This window comes from Trichosurus vulpecula, chromosome 7, assembly GCF_011100635.1.
Source record: "Trichosurus vulpecula isolate mTriVul1 chromosome 7, mTriVul1.pri, whole genome shotgun sequence".
NCBI classification, from domain to species: Eukaryota; Metazoa; Chordata; class Mammalia; order Diprotodontia; family Phalangeridae; genus Trichosurus; species Trichosurus vulpecula.
This window is the reverse complement of record NC_050579.1, coordinates 123,244,779-123,259,950: the sequence shown is the minus strand read 5'-3', so window position 1 is coordinate 123,259,950 and position 15,172 is coordinate 123,244,779. Positions and strand designations below refer to the sequence as shown.

Here is a 15,172-nt window from a genome sequence, read left to right as displayed (position 1 = left end):
CCACAACAAAGCAAACTTGGAAATGGATTCCACAGAAAATAAATACAATTAAGGGAGATTGTAATCTTTACTTAATATCCTTCACAATATTTACTGCCTAATATACAAGTCTTACACTGAATTAGGAGCATAACATTTACAGATGGAGAGCAGCATGTCATAATGGAGAGGGTAATGGACTTGAAGACTTGCCTTCCTGAGTCCAAATCGAACCTCAGACATTTACTAGCTAGGTGACCCTGGGTAAGTCACTTAACCTGTTTGCCTCAGTTTCCTCATTTGTAAAATGAGCTGGAGAAGGAAATGGCAAACCACTCCAGTTATCTCTGTCAAGAAAACCTCAAACGGGGTCCTGAAGAGTCAGACACAACTGAAACGACTAAACAGCAACAACAGACAATCACCCAGTGAGTGGCTGAGGAAGACTGCTATGACTATAAATTGGAGACAAGATACCTACCTGCATTGGTAGAGTCAGCTTCTTCAGCTGGGAGTTCTACATAACAATGAAATGACAGATCCAATCCTACCCCTATTCTATATAGGTCTGGGAACAGTGAGCATACGTACACAGAGTTTTCAAGAGAACAGACATATAAATCCAACAATCACTTATTAGGCACCTGCTTTATGCAAGGCTCTGTGACAGAGATGACATAATACAATATCTGCCCTTGAGAAACTTATATTTGCTGGGGAGAGTAGGAGAACAAGACTTATATAAAGAAAATGAAAATGTAGAGAGTGATGAGGATAAAGGAGAGGTTGAGACAGTTTCTATATCCAGATAGGTGCCCAAATCCTTGGTTTCCCTGTTTTTCAGTTCTTTGAAGTATATATGAATTCACATTCCTTAAAAAACAGCAACCCAAACTACTGAAGTTGGTGAGAGCTGGTCTATTTTAGTTTAGATAAAGTGAGAATCCATCAAACTCACAGTGGATCTTGACTCCAAACAATAACCTTGTTCTTTTCACAGAAATTTGGCCTGGATCTCTGATTTCATTAGTATGGGAAACTCTGCATGGAGATGTGCTTCACTGATGTATACCAGCAACATGTACATAGATAGCAACTGACTACTATGCTGAGAAGATAAATGACTGGCTTACAGTCACCAAGCCAGAAGAGTCAGGGGTAAGGCTTGAGGCCAGGTCTTCTGGACTCCAAGGATCAGGCTTTCTATTCACTATCGGACACTAAATAAACTGCTTAATGTTAAATGGACTGTGTCTTCATTCTAACAACCTTGTTATTGGCTGTAGGACAGATGTACCTTGGACCTAAGTCCTCCTGGGTGGTGGGGGAGAGAGAAATATTTAGGCATGAGAGTACCAAAAGAATTTCATAAGACCATAGACTAGAATTGGAAGAGATCCTAGAAAACATCTAGTCCATCATCTACATTTCACAGATGACCAAACTAAGCTCCAGAGACATTGTCACCTGCCTGAGGTCAAAGAAATAATAACAGGGGCAAAATTTGAACACAGGCCCCATGACTTTAAAATAAAAGTTTTTAATTAAAAATTAAAGTTTTAATTTAAAATTTTAATTAAAAATCAATTTAAATACACTCAATTTAAACTTTAATTAAATTTCTAATTAAGATACACTAAAATTTTGTAATGATACAAAATAATTAAAAATTTTAATCAAAATTAATTAAAAGTAAAAAATTTTTAAATAAAAACAAAATATTATAGTAGCACTGCCTCCCTCTAAATAGAAGATAGTTTTATCCACAAGCCTATGTCATGGCATAGATCCAAAGAACAGTCTTAATATGTTTTTTTTTTGGAGGGGGGAGGGCAGAGCAATTGGGGTTAAGTAACTTGCCCAAGGTCACACAGCTAGTAAGTGTGTCAAGTGTCTGAGGTCACATTTGAACTCAGGTCCTCCTGACTCCAGGGCCCATGCTCTATTCACTGCACCACCTAGCTGCCCCAGAATAGTGTTAATATGAATAACAGATAACATTTATATGGCCCTTTAAGGTTTACAAAAGATGTTACAAATATTTTCTCATTTGAGCTTCACAACAACCCTAGGAAGTAGGTACTCTTATGATCTTCATTTTATAGATAAGCAAATCAAGGTAGGTCAAATGACTTGCCCAGGGTCACATACTCAGTATCTGCAGCCAGATCTCAACTCAGATCTTTCTCACTCCAGGTCCAATACCGTATCCCCTATGCTACTTAGCTGTCTCTTAAAGTCTTAAAGAGCTGCCTAGGAATATGAAAGGTTACAGGATTGGTGCAGGGTCACACAGATATGATATATTAGAAACAGAACTTGAATTAAGGTCTTCCTGGCTTTAAGGCTGGCTTTCTATTCACTACCCTTATCCCTCTAGTTGGTAAATGTTGGTTGACTGATTAAAATTAGCTCACCCTTTAATATTTTTTATTTTCTGTATCAATATTTCACCTCAACTCCCCATTGACTTATGTTTGATAGGTGACTGATTTTGCAACCAGTTCTAAAAGTAAAATTATTATTGCAAACTATCCTTCAAATACTACTAATGATAATTGCTAATGTTTATTTATACTTACTTATGTTACTTATTAACATTTATACTTACTGTGTGCCAGGATTTGTCTTATGCTTTACAACTATTATCTCATCTGATCCTCACAACAACCCTGGAAGGTCAGTGCTATTATTATCTCCATTTTACAGATGAAAAAACTGAGGTAAACAGAGGTTGAATGACTTGCCCAGGGTCACACAGCTAGAAAGTGTCTTTGAACTCATGTCTTCCTGACTCCAGACCCAATACTCTATTTACTTTGCCATTAGCTGCCTCAGTTAGCTTCAAAATTATGATAATAAGAGTGAACAGGGCTGGTCAGCTTCCATCATTAGAAAACTGAGTAAAGTTTTTTGCATTCATTGTCATGACTGACCCCCCAACAAGATAGGCCAGAAACACATCTCTACTTAAGTTTAACAAAACATCAAATAAAACTTACCTTACTCCCCTGACAGAAGAAGCACTAAAATTCCACTCATGAATACCTTTCTAAAACACGAGGATAAAAAAAGAAGAAAAAAAGAAAAAAGTTATAAAAAGAAAATAAATCTAAAACACAAAGGAAATGTGAAATAAAACATATTTCTTGTCTTTTGTAGGATGTGCACAGTAATGATAAATATAAAGGTGAAATCTTTTGAGACTGGGGCAAAGTAGAGGAGAGGCGATGACAGGGCTGAGTGGGACCATGTCCTGTTTCCATCCAAATGCTACACACTGCCATCCACGTTGTTGCTGCCAATAATATTTAGGGTCCTCATGTGCATAAATAATTCTCCAGGAATAAATTTAGTGCCTCTGGATGGACTCTGAATGGATTCTCTCAGGTCACCGGAGTTATAGGTGCTGTGCTAAACTATTACCTGGTGACCTGAGAGCTAAAGCAGTTTTGAAAAGTGCCTGGGACAATCAATTTCATGAAATTCTAACTCTCAATTTTCAAAAATTTAACATAAAAATTTTTTGACAAAATTTTGAAGGAAAAAAAAACAACCACCTACTGCTCTGGAAAACTAAAAGAAACCCAAACATTAAAGGCATGGACATTTTCCTTTTGAGAAGCAAAGCTCTCATTTGAATGTGTTCTTTAATGATTTTTAAAGTACTGAGTCATCATCCTTTGAGGATGTACTTTCTCAGAGTCCATAAAAATGATATTTTTAATCCTTTAAAATAAAATCCCCTAAAAATAAAAACAAAGAAACAAAGCAAAAACCAGAAGGGTCTGACAATTGCTCTAATTAAGTCAACATCAAAAGATTAAAAGGATATAAAATTAAATTTTCTAATATAATTTTAAACCTTAGGAAACAAACATAATGTAATCAATGCGTGCACTTGTGGCAAACAAAGGCAAACAAAATGAATTTGTGGATTAACCCTTTCATACACACACACACACACACACACACGGATAAAAAATCCATTCATACCTCAATTAAGTTTACTAGACTTGCTCACATTTGTTATAATACATAGCCTTTACATTATTTCTTTTTAAAAGAGATACAAAATCCATACACGCCTCCGTGAAATTTACAAGACATCACTTTTGTTATATATAGCCTTTACATTATTTTTTTGAGAGATACCAAATCCACACATGCCTTGGTGAAATTTACAAGACTGTTCACATATGTTATAATAAAATATAGCCACGATGACAACAGCATTGAAAGGAGGAGTGCAGTAGAAAGAGGGTTCAAATGGAATCCAAGAAATCAGCGTTCTAAGTTTGGCTCTAGCGGGGTGACCATAAGGGTAAGTCACCTAACTTTTCTGAGACTGAGTCAGTCGCCTCATCTGTAAATTGGGGATAGTAAAAAAATATCTGCCCTGCCCATGACACAAGGTTGTCATCAGGAAGGCAATTTACCAGTTTGAAGTGTTATTTATGTAAATTGGTATTTTTAATATATTCCCACATACACGAACTGGCTGGTGCTTATGCTATGGGGGAGCAAGGACAATGTAACAGCAAATTCAATCCTAATATAACCTTGGCTCAGACACTTTAAAATAAACAGGGAGATGAGCTCAGGTTCATCCTGGATAATAAAACCCATCAGTCAGGCAGGTGGCTGCCTTTCTGGCCAAGTAGTAGGCAGGGGAGGCCTGGGGTCTTGATGGGTTCAGAACGAACTTCTTCACCTCAGCTATCAGCCAAATCTCTGAGGCTTTCTACTTCATCCTATTCAGTTCAATTTTACAGCTATTTATTAAGCCCCCAGAATGCACAGGATACTGTGTTAAATGTCAGGGAATCTAAAAATGAATAAGAAAAAAAATCTTTGTCTTTAATGTTTTGTCCTTAAAATCCTGTAAGGGAGAAAAGACATGTACACAGATGGTTGAATAAAAAAGAGAATGGGAAATCCCTAAGATGGATAGGCCATGAGGTTTCCAAAGATACAGTCACAGACACAGAAGGACTATATATATAATCCGTTAGTTCAACCCCCAAATTTTTCTAATGAGAAAACTGATGCAGAGAGCGGTTAAGGGGTCACAAAGTCAATAAATAGCATTAGGACAAGACCCCAGACCTAAGTCAATGCTCTTTCCATTTCTCTATGTGGCTTATGAAACTCAATTTTAAAGTTCAGTGAGTTATTTTTTCCAGTGAATTTTGCTATTTTTTGGTTTTAGAATTAAAGTTGTTTTGCTTTTTTCTTTCACTTTGTCACACTGTTGAAAACAGAAGTATTTTCTTGCAATCTCTGACCACAGGATTTTGGGGAGAAGCAAAGCACAATTTAGTTTGACAATGGCTCCATAGCAACACAATATCTATTGCACTTTCTAAAAGGAATGCCTGAATAATTTTCTTCAATTCCTAGGTTTATGAATCTCCCCTTCAGGTCTGCCTTTATACACAGCAGCAGTAGGGTGCAGAGTGCATAGTAGGCACTGAATAACAAATGTTTACATAACTGAATTAAGGTGTTTTTTCACTCTTCTTCAACCATTGGGCATAAACTAACAAATCTGATTAGAATCTTGGCTATACAATAGCATATCATTAATAGTAACTTGCAATAATGACGGGAGCTGTACCTGCAATTTCACTGATAGAGAGAATTAGTGCTTGAAAACATCCCCCTCTACGAATGCAAGTTGGTATATCCTCTGCAATTTATAGTCTTAGAGAGCCGCCTAGGGCAATGAGACATTAAGTGATTTGTCGAGGGTCACAAGGACTGTATGTGTCCGAAACGAGACTTGAATCCAGGTTTTTCTGGCTCTGGGGCCAGCTCCCTATTCATCTTATAAACTGCCTCTCAACTTGTTATATATGATTGTAATACAATTCACTGAACATTAATAGTGTACACACACACGTGTATACATGTGTATATGTATATATGTTTGTATGTCCTTACAAAATCAAAATAGATGTGCCCAAAAGAGCCAAGCAATCATTTTTGAGAAAGTTTGTAGCTTCCTTTTCAAAAGGATGGAGCACATTTTCAAATGAGGAAAATGAAAATTAAGGGTGGTTGGATTTTTGTCCATGATCACATAAGTTGCGAATCTGAGACTAGGATCTGGGTGTCCTGGATTCTTAATGCAGGGCTTTCTGCACTTCCCCACACCCCACCTTCCTTCTTCAGGGAATCATGAAAAAAGAACTGAGTAAAGGCATCTAGTGAAAAGACTATTTTCTCGACCACCAACAGTACATATTTTTTTTTTGAGGAACCAAAGTAAAAGCCCCCTTCAAGGAGAGCTCTTGTGAAGCTTTCTCTTTGATTCCCTGAACCCACTATCGGCCACATATCTTCAAGCAAGTCAGACGGAAGGAAAGATCCGACATGTACTAATGCATTCATAGCAGCACTCTTTATCTTAGCAAATAAATAAAGTAGGTGCCCGTAAGTTAGGGGATGGCTGGAAAAAAAAAGCAAAAAAAAATGATGTGTACATAATGAAATCTTATTGTACAATAAGAAACTATAAGTATGAGGAATTCTAAGAAATGTGGAAAGATGTTTTATAAATTAATGTAGAGCAAGACAAGCAGAACAAAGAGAACAACATACACAGTGACAATGTAAATGAAAAGATCACTCTGGAGGAAAAGATGACAAAAGTGGAAAAAACAACAAACAACGAAATACACCTGAGAACAGGTAATGCAACATATTGTCCCCTCACAGGAAACAGGAGGGTGACCAGGAGAGGATACTGCATACATGGTCAGATGCAGTCATTGTATTAGATGTTTTTGATTAATTATTTTAATTTGTAGAAAGAAAGGGTTCAATTAGGGTGGGATGGTAGAGTTTGAAATGATTGTGATGCATTTATAACCTGCATCAGATCTTTTGTGTCTTGGTGAGGGAGGAGAGGAGGGAGAAAAATTTGGAACTTAAAATCTTTCAAAAAACGAATGTTGAATATTGCCTGTATAGGTAACTGGAAAAAATAAAATACTATTAAATGGAAGAAAAGAAAAGAAAAAAAAAGAAATAATTATGATATAAAGACAAAAGATATTAATAAGGAGTAATTTAAAATTTTAAAAGTAATTTCAGAATGCTCCTTCTTTCTCAGCTTAATTCAAATTGATCTGCCATATTTATTCATATTTTTTTTCCTTCCTCTTCTTCCTAATTTGAGGAGAAAATACATTTTAAAAATTTCCTTCCATAATTCTCTTTATGGTTGTTTTTTTCCCCTTGTTTTGAAATGCCCCTTTTCTCTCCTTCTCTAAGGAAGCAGGACTAGCTAGCCAGTTGTCACTGGCTAGAGTAGGACTGAGAGAAAGCTAGTCAGTACTCACCTTTCCACCATGGCACAAGTACTTCTTATGATACTTCTTTGTTGTCTCTGGTCCCTGCCTACTGCCCCTAGTCTGGGGACATAAAGCCCTTGGAGCTCCAACATATATCCAATCTCTTGGGATATATGTGGTGGACTGAGTCACAGCAGTTGTGAGAAGAATTTGTGGACCAACAGTACTTAAATTCTAAACTCAAATTTGAATGGACGAAGAGTCCCGAATATAAGCTGTTTCTTGTTCACAGACAGACACCCAACTTCACTTAAAGCAGTTATTCATTTTAAGCAGTAAGGAAATACTGAAGGAAGAAATGTTTGGAGATCTGGGTTTCCATTAACTTTGCCACTGACCACTGTATGTGTAACTCTGGATGGATGAGTCAATCATTTTGTAAATACAGATGAGAATCTCAAAGACTGAAATTTTTCAGAAAAATAGTGTGGAATGCTCAGAAAATCTCTTGTTTAAAAAGAAGAAAAAGTGAGAAACGATTTAAATATGTGAGTAAATATGATGCATCAAAGTTATATTTCTTCAGGGTTTAGTTAATTTTCAGATAAATTGCAAAAAGAAATGTTCTGCCTTTATTTAGAAAATAATGTCATTTCATTATTGCCACTAGATAAATAAAACCTGATGAAGGGGTTGTTCAATATATGTTATTTATTTACTTGAACCAGAAAGCAGCTAAAATAGCAATGATGTAGAACAGATTTGTTTATAGCTCGATCTCCATTATTTATAGCCAGATCTTAAAGCCTGAGAACTATTTTTTCAGTTGTGTCCCACTCTTTGTGACCCCATTTAGAGTTTTCTTGGCAAAGATACTGGAGTGATTTGCCATTTCCTTCTCCAGTTCATTTAAGAGATGAGGAATTGAGGCAAATAGGGTAAAGTGACTTGCCCTGGGTCACACGACTAGCAAGTGAGGCCAGATTTGAACTCATGAAGATGAGTCTTCCTGATTCCAAGCCCAGTGCTCTATCCACTGTGCCACCTGGCTGCCCCAACCTATGTAACTACTCTAAAACTAAGAAAAATGAGATTTCACAAAAGCAGAAATAATAATAACTCATATTTTTATAGTGTTCTATACTTACAATATACTTTTGGGGGAGGGGGGAGTTAATCGGGATTAACTGACTTGCCCAGGGTTACACAGCAGTGTCTGAGGCTGAATTTGAACTCAGTGCTCTTGAGTCCAGGGCCAGTGGTCTATCCACTGCACTACCTGCTGCCCTTACAATATACTTTTTACAAGCCCATAGGATTTAGAACTAGAAGGGGCCTTCGTAATTGAAATCCCACTGGTCCAACACCATCATTTTATAAATTAGAAGAAAAGCCCAGAGAAATTAAATGATTTGCTCCCAGACACAAAGGTAGCAGGTAGCAAAACCAAAATTCAAACCCATATTCTGACTCTAAATTCGATGCTCTTTCCACTCCTCCACAAAGGACTGTTTCTACACATCACTCTAGTGACGTCACTAGCACAAATATTGTTTTGCCAGTTTACAAATGAGGAAACAGGTTTGAGAGGTAGAGACAACTTGTCCAAAGTCACACGGCCAAGTCAATGTTACAGCCAGGATTTGGACTCAGGTCTTCTTTCCTTTAACATTATAAGAACTGGACACAAATAGAGTAGACATTTTCATTAGAAGTTTTTAACATTTAAAACAATCTTTTAGAGTGGCTGGCATAGGAAGAGGCAGCTATAGACCTGGAGTTCTCTTAAGAAAAAAAAAAGAATGATGAAAATGTAAGATTCAGACTAAATTCCTGAGCCTGTCTTAGGGATTAGGGCTGGAGCTGTGAGTTCTTTAATTTTGGGAACTCTGAGACAACGACATTTCCTCCACTAAGGCAGGTGAGTGATTTTTCTGTAACTTAAGAGTCTTACCCAGAGCAGTAAATGGTTAAGCACCTTGCCAAAGGCCACCTAGCTCCAAGGCCAGCTTTCTGCCCATGATAGAAAGATTAGATCTATCTAGCCCTGTGAATTCTAACAATGCAACAATACTATATATATAAGTATATACATAAAACATTCTTTAGTTACAAAGACAAACAAATTTAACATGTTGCAATTCTAAGCCAAAGAATCTCTAAGCAAGAGAAATGAAAAAAAATATTCACAACTAGCTGGAAATGATATTCGTTTTCCAAATAACTCTGGCTTACTTTCTTTTCCTTTTCTTCCTTCCAATTACCCCTGGCTACTCTCTCTCATTCTCCTGGCTTTGCTTCATCTCCAAATTCTCTCACCCCATTTTCTGCCTCCAAGTGTCCTTGAATAACTTTTCTCTTTCCATGCAGGCTTCCCAAAAATCTCTTCTCCTTTGCTTACAATTTTCTGTCTCTATCATTTCTTTCTGTTTTTCTGTTTATAGCTTGGATAGACTGTGTCTTTTAAGTCATAAAAGTTTTTATGTGTATACAAGAAGCATACCACACCCTATTCTTACACATACATATATGTAACATTTTAAAAATAAAATCATAAACATCTCATTCATATACATATAGAATTTACTTTTGTCACCTATTTAATGATGGCATTTTTCTAGCTTCCATGTATATGTGTCGTAGTCAATTCAAAATTAACACCACAAACCAAATTCATCTTTTCTTCAAATGATCTCCAAAGTGCCTGAATTTTGTCACAGCACCATTATTTTCCCAGTCACTCATATTCAAAATTTTGGAGAAAATCTTTGACATCTCTGTCTGTGACACATAGTCTCCAAGGTCTGCTCGGTTTTTCTTCAAAATGTCTCATGCATCTGTTCCTTTCCCTATTCCTACTGCCCCCATCCTGGTTCAGGTTTTTAAGTCTCTCAAGTAGGCATTACTAGAAGAGGCTCCTTGCTAGCCTTCTTGATTCCAGATTCTAGCCTAGTTCATTATGTAAGTTCCTGCCAGACTTCTGTTGTTGTTGTTCGGTTTTTTACAGTCGTGTCTGACTCTTCATTGACCCCATTTGGGGTTTTCTTGACAAAGACACTGGAGTGGTTTGCCATTTCCTTCTCCAGCTCATTTTTACAGATGAAGAAACTAAGGCAACCAAGTTTAAGTGACTGACCCATAGTCCCACAGCAAGTAAGTGTCTAGGGGCAGGTCTGAACTCAGGTCTTCCTGGCTTTCAGCCTGGAGCTGTATCCATTGTGCCACCCAGCTGTCTCATCTGCCAGACTAATTGTCCTTAAATATTACTTTCATCAATCTACTTCCCTATTCAAACACATCAGTGACTGCTAATATCTGACTCCATCAAGTCTAAACTACTCACCAGACTTTCAAGTCCCAATACAATCTGGCCTCTCTATCCAACCTAGTTCTGGTCTATTCCCCAAATACATTCCCTCCTCCCCTGTGACGCAAAGTCCTCCTTGTAGCATAAACTTCTTCATTTCTGTTTGTGTACCTTTGCTAGAGTTCTCTGTGCCTTCCTTTAGCTGAGTCCTCTGAGTTCCCTTCTCCCAAAAGCCTAATTAAATATTTCCTACCAGTCAAGGCTCAGCTGAAGTCCTACCTCAGATGGCTTCCTTGACTCATTCAATCCTTAGATTTTTCTTTTTTCTCAAACAAGCTTGAGCACTTGGAACCTCTACTGCACAATTTAGAACTTAATCACATACTGCATTCCACTGCTGATTGGGCTTTGATGTGTACAAGCTTTTTAGCATGATGTTTTCAGCCATGTTGTCAAATGCTTTCAATGAGGATGAACATGGCCATCAAGGACAGCTACCGCACTGATGGTAAATTCTTCAACTTGAAAAGACTACAAGCCAAGTGGAGAGAGTGTTGGTGCATGATTGCACCCTCAATGCAGCCTCTGAAGCTGAGATGCAACAAAGTACAGATCAATTATCTGCTGCTTGTGCTAATTTGGGCCTAACAATTGACATCGAAAAAATACAAGTGCTCCATCAGCCACCACCACACCCTCCATACCTGGAACCACTGATTGCAGCAAATGGAGAAGTTTTGAATGCTGTGGATAAGTTCACTTACCTTGGTGGTGTACGTTCCAAGGAGGTACACGCTGACAATGAGGTTGACACATGCATTGCCAGAGCTAGCTCAGTGTTTAAGAGGCTCCAAGAGAGAAGAGGTATTAGACTGACTACCAAACTGAAGGTGTACAGAGCTGTTGTGCTGACCTCATTGTTGTATGCCTGTGAAACCTGGACAGTCTACTAGCCCATGCCAGGAAACTGAATTGCTTTCATTTGAATTATCTTAGGAAGATTCTGAAGATCACCTGGCAGGATAAGGCACCAGACACTGAGGTCCTTACACGAACTAAACTGCCAAGCATTCAAACTCTGCTTTACAGAGCACAACTCCGATGGGCTGGCCACATTGTTTGAATGCAAACTATATCTTTGTCAAAAAGACTATTTTATGGAGAACTTACACAGGGCAAGCATTCACATGGTGGCCACAAGAAGAGATTTGAGGATACTCTCAAGGTCTCTCTTAAGAACTTTGGAATTGATTGTGTGACATGGGAGACACTAGCACAAAATTGCTTAGCATAGTGTGCCCACATCAGAATCAGAATTGAAACGGCTCAAAAGAAATACAGGGTGTGCAAATTTAGAGAATCCACCCCAAATATTCACATGCCCAACCTGTGGTAGAGCATTCTGAGATGTACTGGCCTGATCAGACACATTGAAACTTGACTCTAGAAGAGTGATGTCATTTTGGTCCTCTTCGAGAACAAAGGACACCAACTAACGAAACAAACAAACAATCTTTTCTCTACACCTAGAGAATAAATTTTGTGAAAGCAGGGACTATGCCTTCTATTTCCTCTGTAGCCCTCACCAAGACTAGCACATTTCTAAACACAACAAATACCTGCAGGCTCCTAGTAGCATAGATTTAGAGCTGAAAGTGATTTTAGTTATTATCTAGATTTAGAGGAAGGAGCTGACGTGGCTTCTGTTTTCAAGGAACTTATTACCAAGTCATAAAACACAACCACAACAAAATGACAGTAAACCATAAATTCAGGATATTATTTAATGCTAAATTGTGGAGCAGAGATTCTAAGGGCTCTAGGAGGTCTGAGAAAAGAGAAATCGGTAAAGATTGGATTAGCCAGGGGAAAGATGGGTCTTGATTTAAACTTTAATTTATGAGAAATATTTGACTAGGTAAAGGGGAGAAGGGAAGATAGGTCAGCTAAAGAAAGAGGCTTACAAAAACCCAGAAGTAGACATGTATACAAATGTACACATATACGCCACCTGGCCTACCCTTCGCCTCCTTTGAAAGCCCTTGTTAATCACACTTTGTGGATCACAAAGATCTATTCTGAATAATTTAGTACAAGGAATATTTTCCCTCAGTCTTCCATATATCATTCACTCATCATGAAAATGCAATGGACTCCTCCCTGAGCCTTGGGGTGGCTACCACTCTTACATGAGCTGAATGAAATTGCTTTGTTGCTACCAACATCACTCATGGAAGCACATTTAGGAGATCGCCTAAGGTTCTGGATTAAGATTCTTTCTCCAGACTTAGCAAGGTGGAGATAACTTCTGTTGCAGTGGGGGACAGGGAATGGAGTGGCAAAAGGAAGAACTGTCAACAGATTTATCCTGTGAATCCTGAGCTGATACCTAAAGTCTTTGGTTGGTAGAGACTATTCTCATGTGGTATTTGATTTTTTTTTCCCCAGGAAGTGGGATGGATGGCATCCCAACATTTCAACTAAAAAAAAAAACCCTAATGAAAAGGAATGACACACCAGTGATTAATGTGATAAGAAAAAAAACAAAACAAAAACAAAACAAAACAAAACAAAACAAAACAAAAACAAAAACTGTGATGTTTTTCAAAATCCTTCTGTAATGGTAATTAGGGTGGGACTTTTTTACTGTTTACTCTTTTGGAGCACTGAGGTAATCAAGTGCCTTCCATGAGTCTGGCCCTTGTTTCTTTGATTGAATCAAGAGTCTTTGACCTGCTTAAGAAACAAGAAAGCCTAGTTCACATAGGTTTGAGTCTCATGGTTGGGATGCGCTGTGACCCTGAACAGGGTATACAAACTCAAGAGGTTAGCATTTTGTTTTGGGGCTCTCACTCACTGGAAGGGCGTCATGTGATTTGACCAGATGAGCCTCTGGGTAGCTGCTGGAGCCCCCCTGGTTTTGAAAATCCAGATGTTGGTGCCTCTCTCTCTGGTAACTATGTAATTCTTTGGTCAGACAGCTAGAGGCCCTGTGGGTTGATAACTGTTGATAACAACTCTGTTGGTAACAACCCAAAAACAATGACTTGGCCAAGTCATGTTTCACTCCTCTGGGGCTAAATGTTCTTCTTTGAGAAATGAAGGAATGAGACTAGAAACACTAGCTCTCTGATATTTATTGTCTGGGTCACACTGGGCAAGTGTCTCTGGGTCTCAGTATCCTTATCCGATATAAAACAAGAATATTGGATAAAATGGCTTCTCAGGATGGTACTAGATCTATGAATTTAGAACTTTCCCCCAACTAAACAAGAAGATGTAATATGTTTGTGGTTTTTTTTTAGTACCTGTATAGGCCAATGGTCACAGTGTAATGGAATTTACTATCTCTACAATGTTCTGAGGTCTCCGCTATACTTGGGGTTTGAAAAAAGTCTGAAAGAACTCAAAGCATAGGCTAAGTTGGCTTTATGCAGCATAAACTTCCTGAAGGTGAGACAAAAGTACTTTAGAAAAAGCCTCTTTGGACACAAATCGAGGACATGAGTTCACATAGAATCAGAGAAGGAGCAAAGGAAAATGTTACAATTATGAGGTCATTCTGTACAACTCTGCTTTTAAAAAAACCAAATACATCTTGTCTATAATTTAGTAAATGCATATAACTCAAAATCCCTAAATACTGAATGCTGATCTACCATAGTTGATTGTGCCAAAATAAACAGAGCCTCAAGCACATTTTTATCATCTATGAACAGAGTTTTTTTTTCTGGTTGTACTTAAATGTTACAGGGGCCTACTTGTTCTGTGAGGCAAACTTTTCAACTAACAGTCTGGTTCTAGTAAATGGAAGCATTTACCTTGTCATCAGGAAGCACATGCCAGATAGATATTGTCTTTTCATCAGCTTCATTGTTGATAGATAAATAGGAAGGCTGATAGATTTTTGTTGGTTCTAATATTAAAACCTTGTAAATGTAAGAAAAAGAAATTAATATTTCAGTGGCTTATCAGAATCAAACCAGATGAAAGTCATATAATAAAACAAAAATACAAGTACATCAAAAAATCTATACGTTAGTTTTTTTAAATTTTATTTTATTTTCAATTCAGGGAACAAAACAAAACTAGAATTGGGCAAGAAGACAGTTATAAGATACCAAAATCTATATATAACATGTTAATAGCCTCTACCTCAATGGGTTGTTGTGAGGATCAAGTGAGATTAATAATTGTGAAGCACTTAGCACATCAGGTCACACTTGCTGTGTGACCCTGGGCAAGCCACTTAACTCAACCTCAGTTTCCTCATCTGTCAAATAAGCTGGAGAAGGAAATGGCAAATCACTCCAGTATCTTTGCCATATATAGGCACTATATAAATGTCAGCTCCTAGTATTATTGTTATTTACATATGTATAAATATATACATATATGCACATATATCCAAACATGTGATTTGGTCAGGACCTGAGATTTCATTCATGCAAGGAGTTCTCATTACAGAAATTCCCTCTGTAACTTAGTCATAGATAACTTCCTGGAGCACTGAGGGATTAGGTGACTTGCACATGTATGCATCAGAGGCATGAACTGAACCCAGGTGATGCAGAGCAGACAAAAT

At 37.7% G+C, this 15,172-nt stretch overlaps 1 protein-coding gene across 1 annotated transcript in view; it reads right to left on the bottom strand.

The window, feature by feature from the left end:
- The window catches only part of MAP3K5 (mitogen-activated protein kinase kinase kinase 5), a 201,214-nt gene that overhangs the window by 97,071 nt on the left and 88,971 nt on the right, over positions 1–15,172 (bottom strand). The window contains exons 10-11 of the mRNA XM_036767595.1: positions 14,409–14,516; positions 2,982–3,031 (exon numbers count right to left, since the gene is read on the bottom strand). Of these exons, the coding sequence (XP_036623490.1) occupies positions 2,982–3,031; positions 14,409–14,516 (158 nt within the window). The remainder of the gene's footprint in view (positions 1–2,981; positions 3,032–14,408; positions 14,517–15,172) is intronic.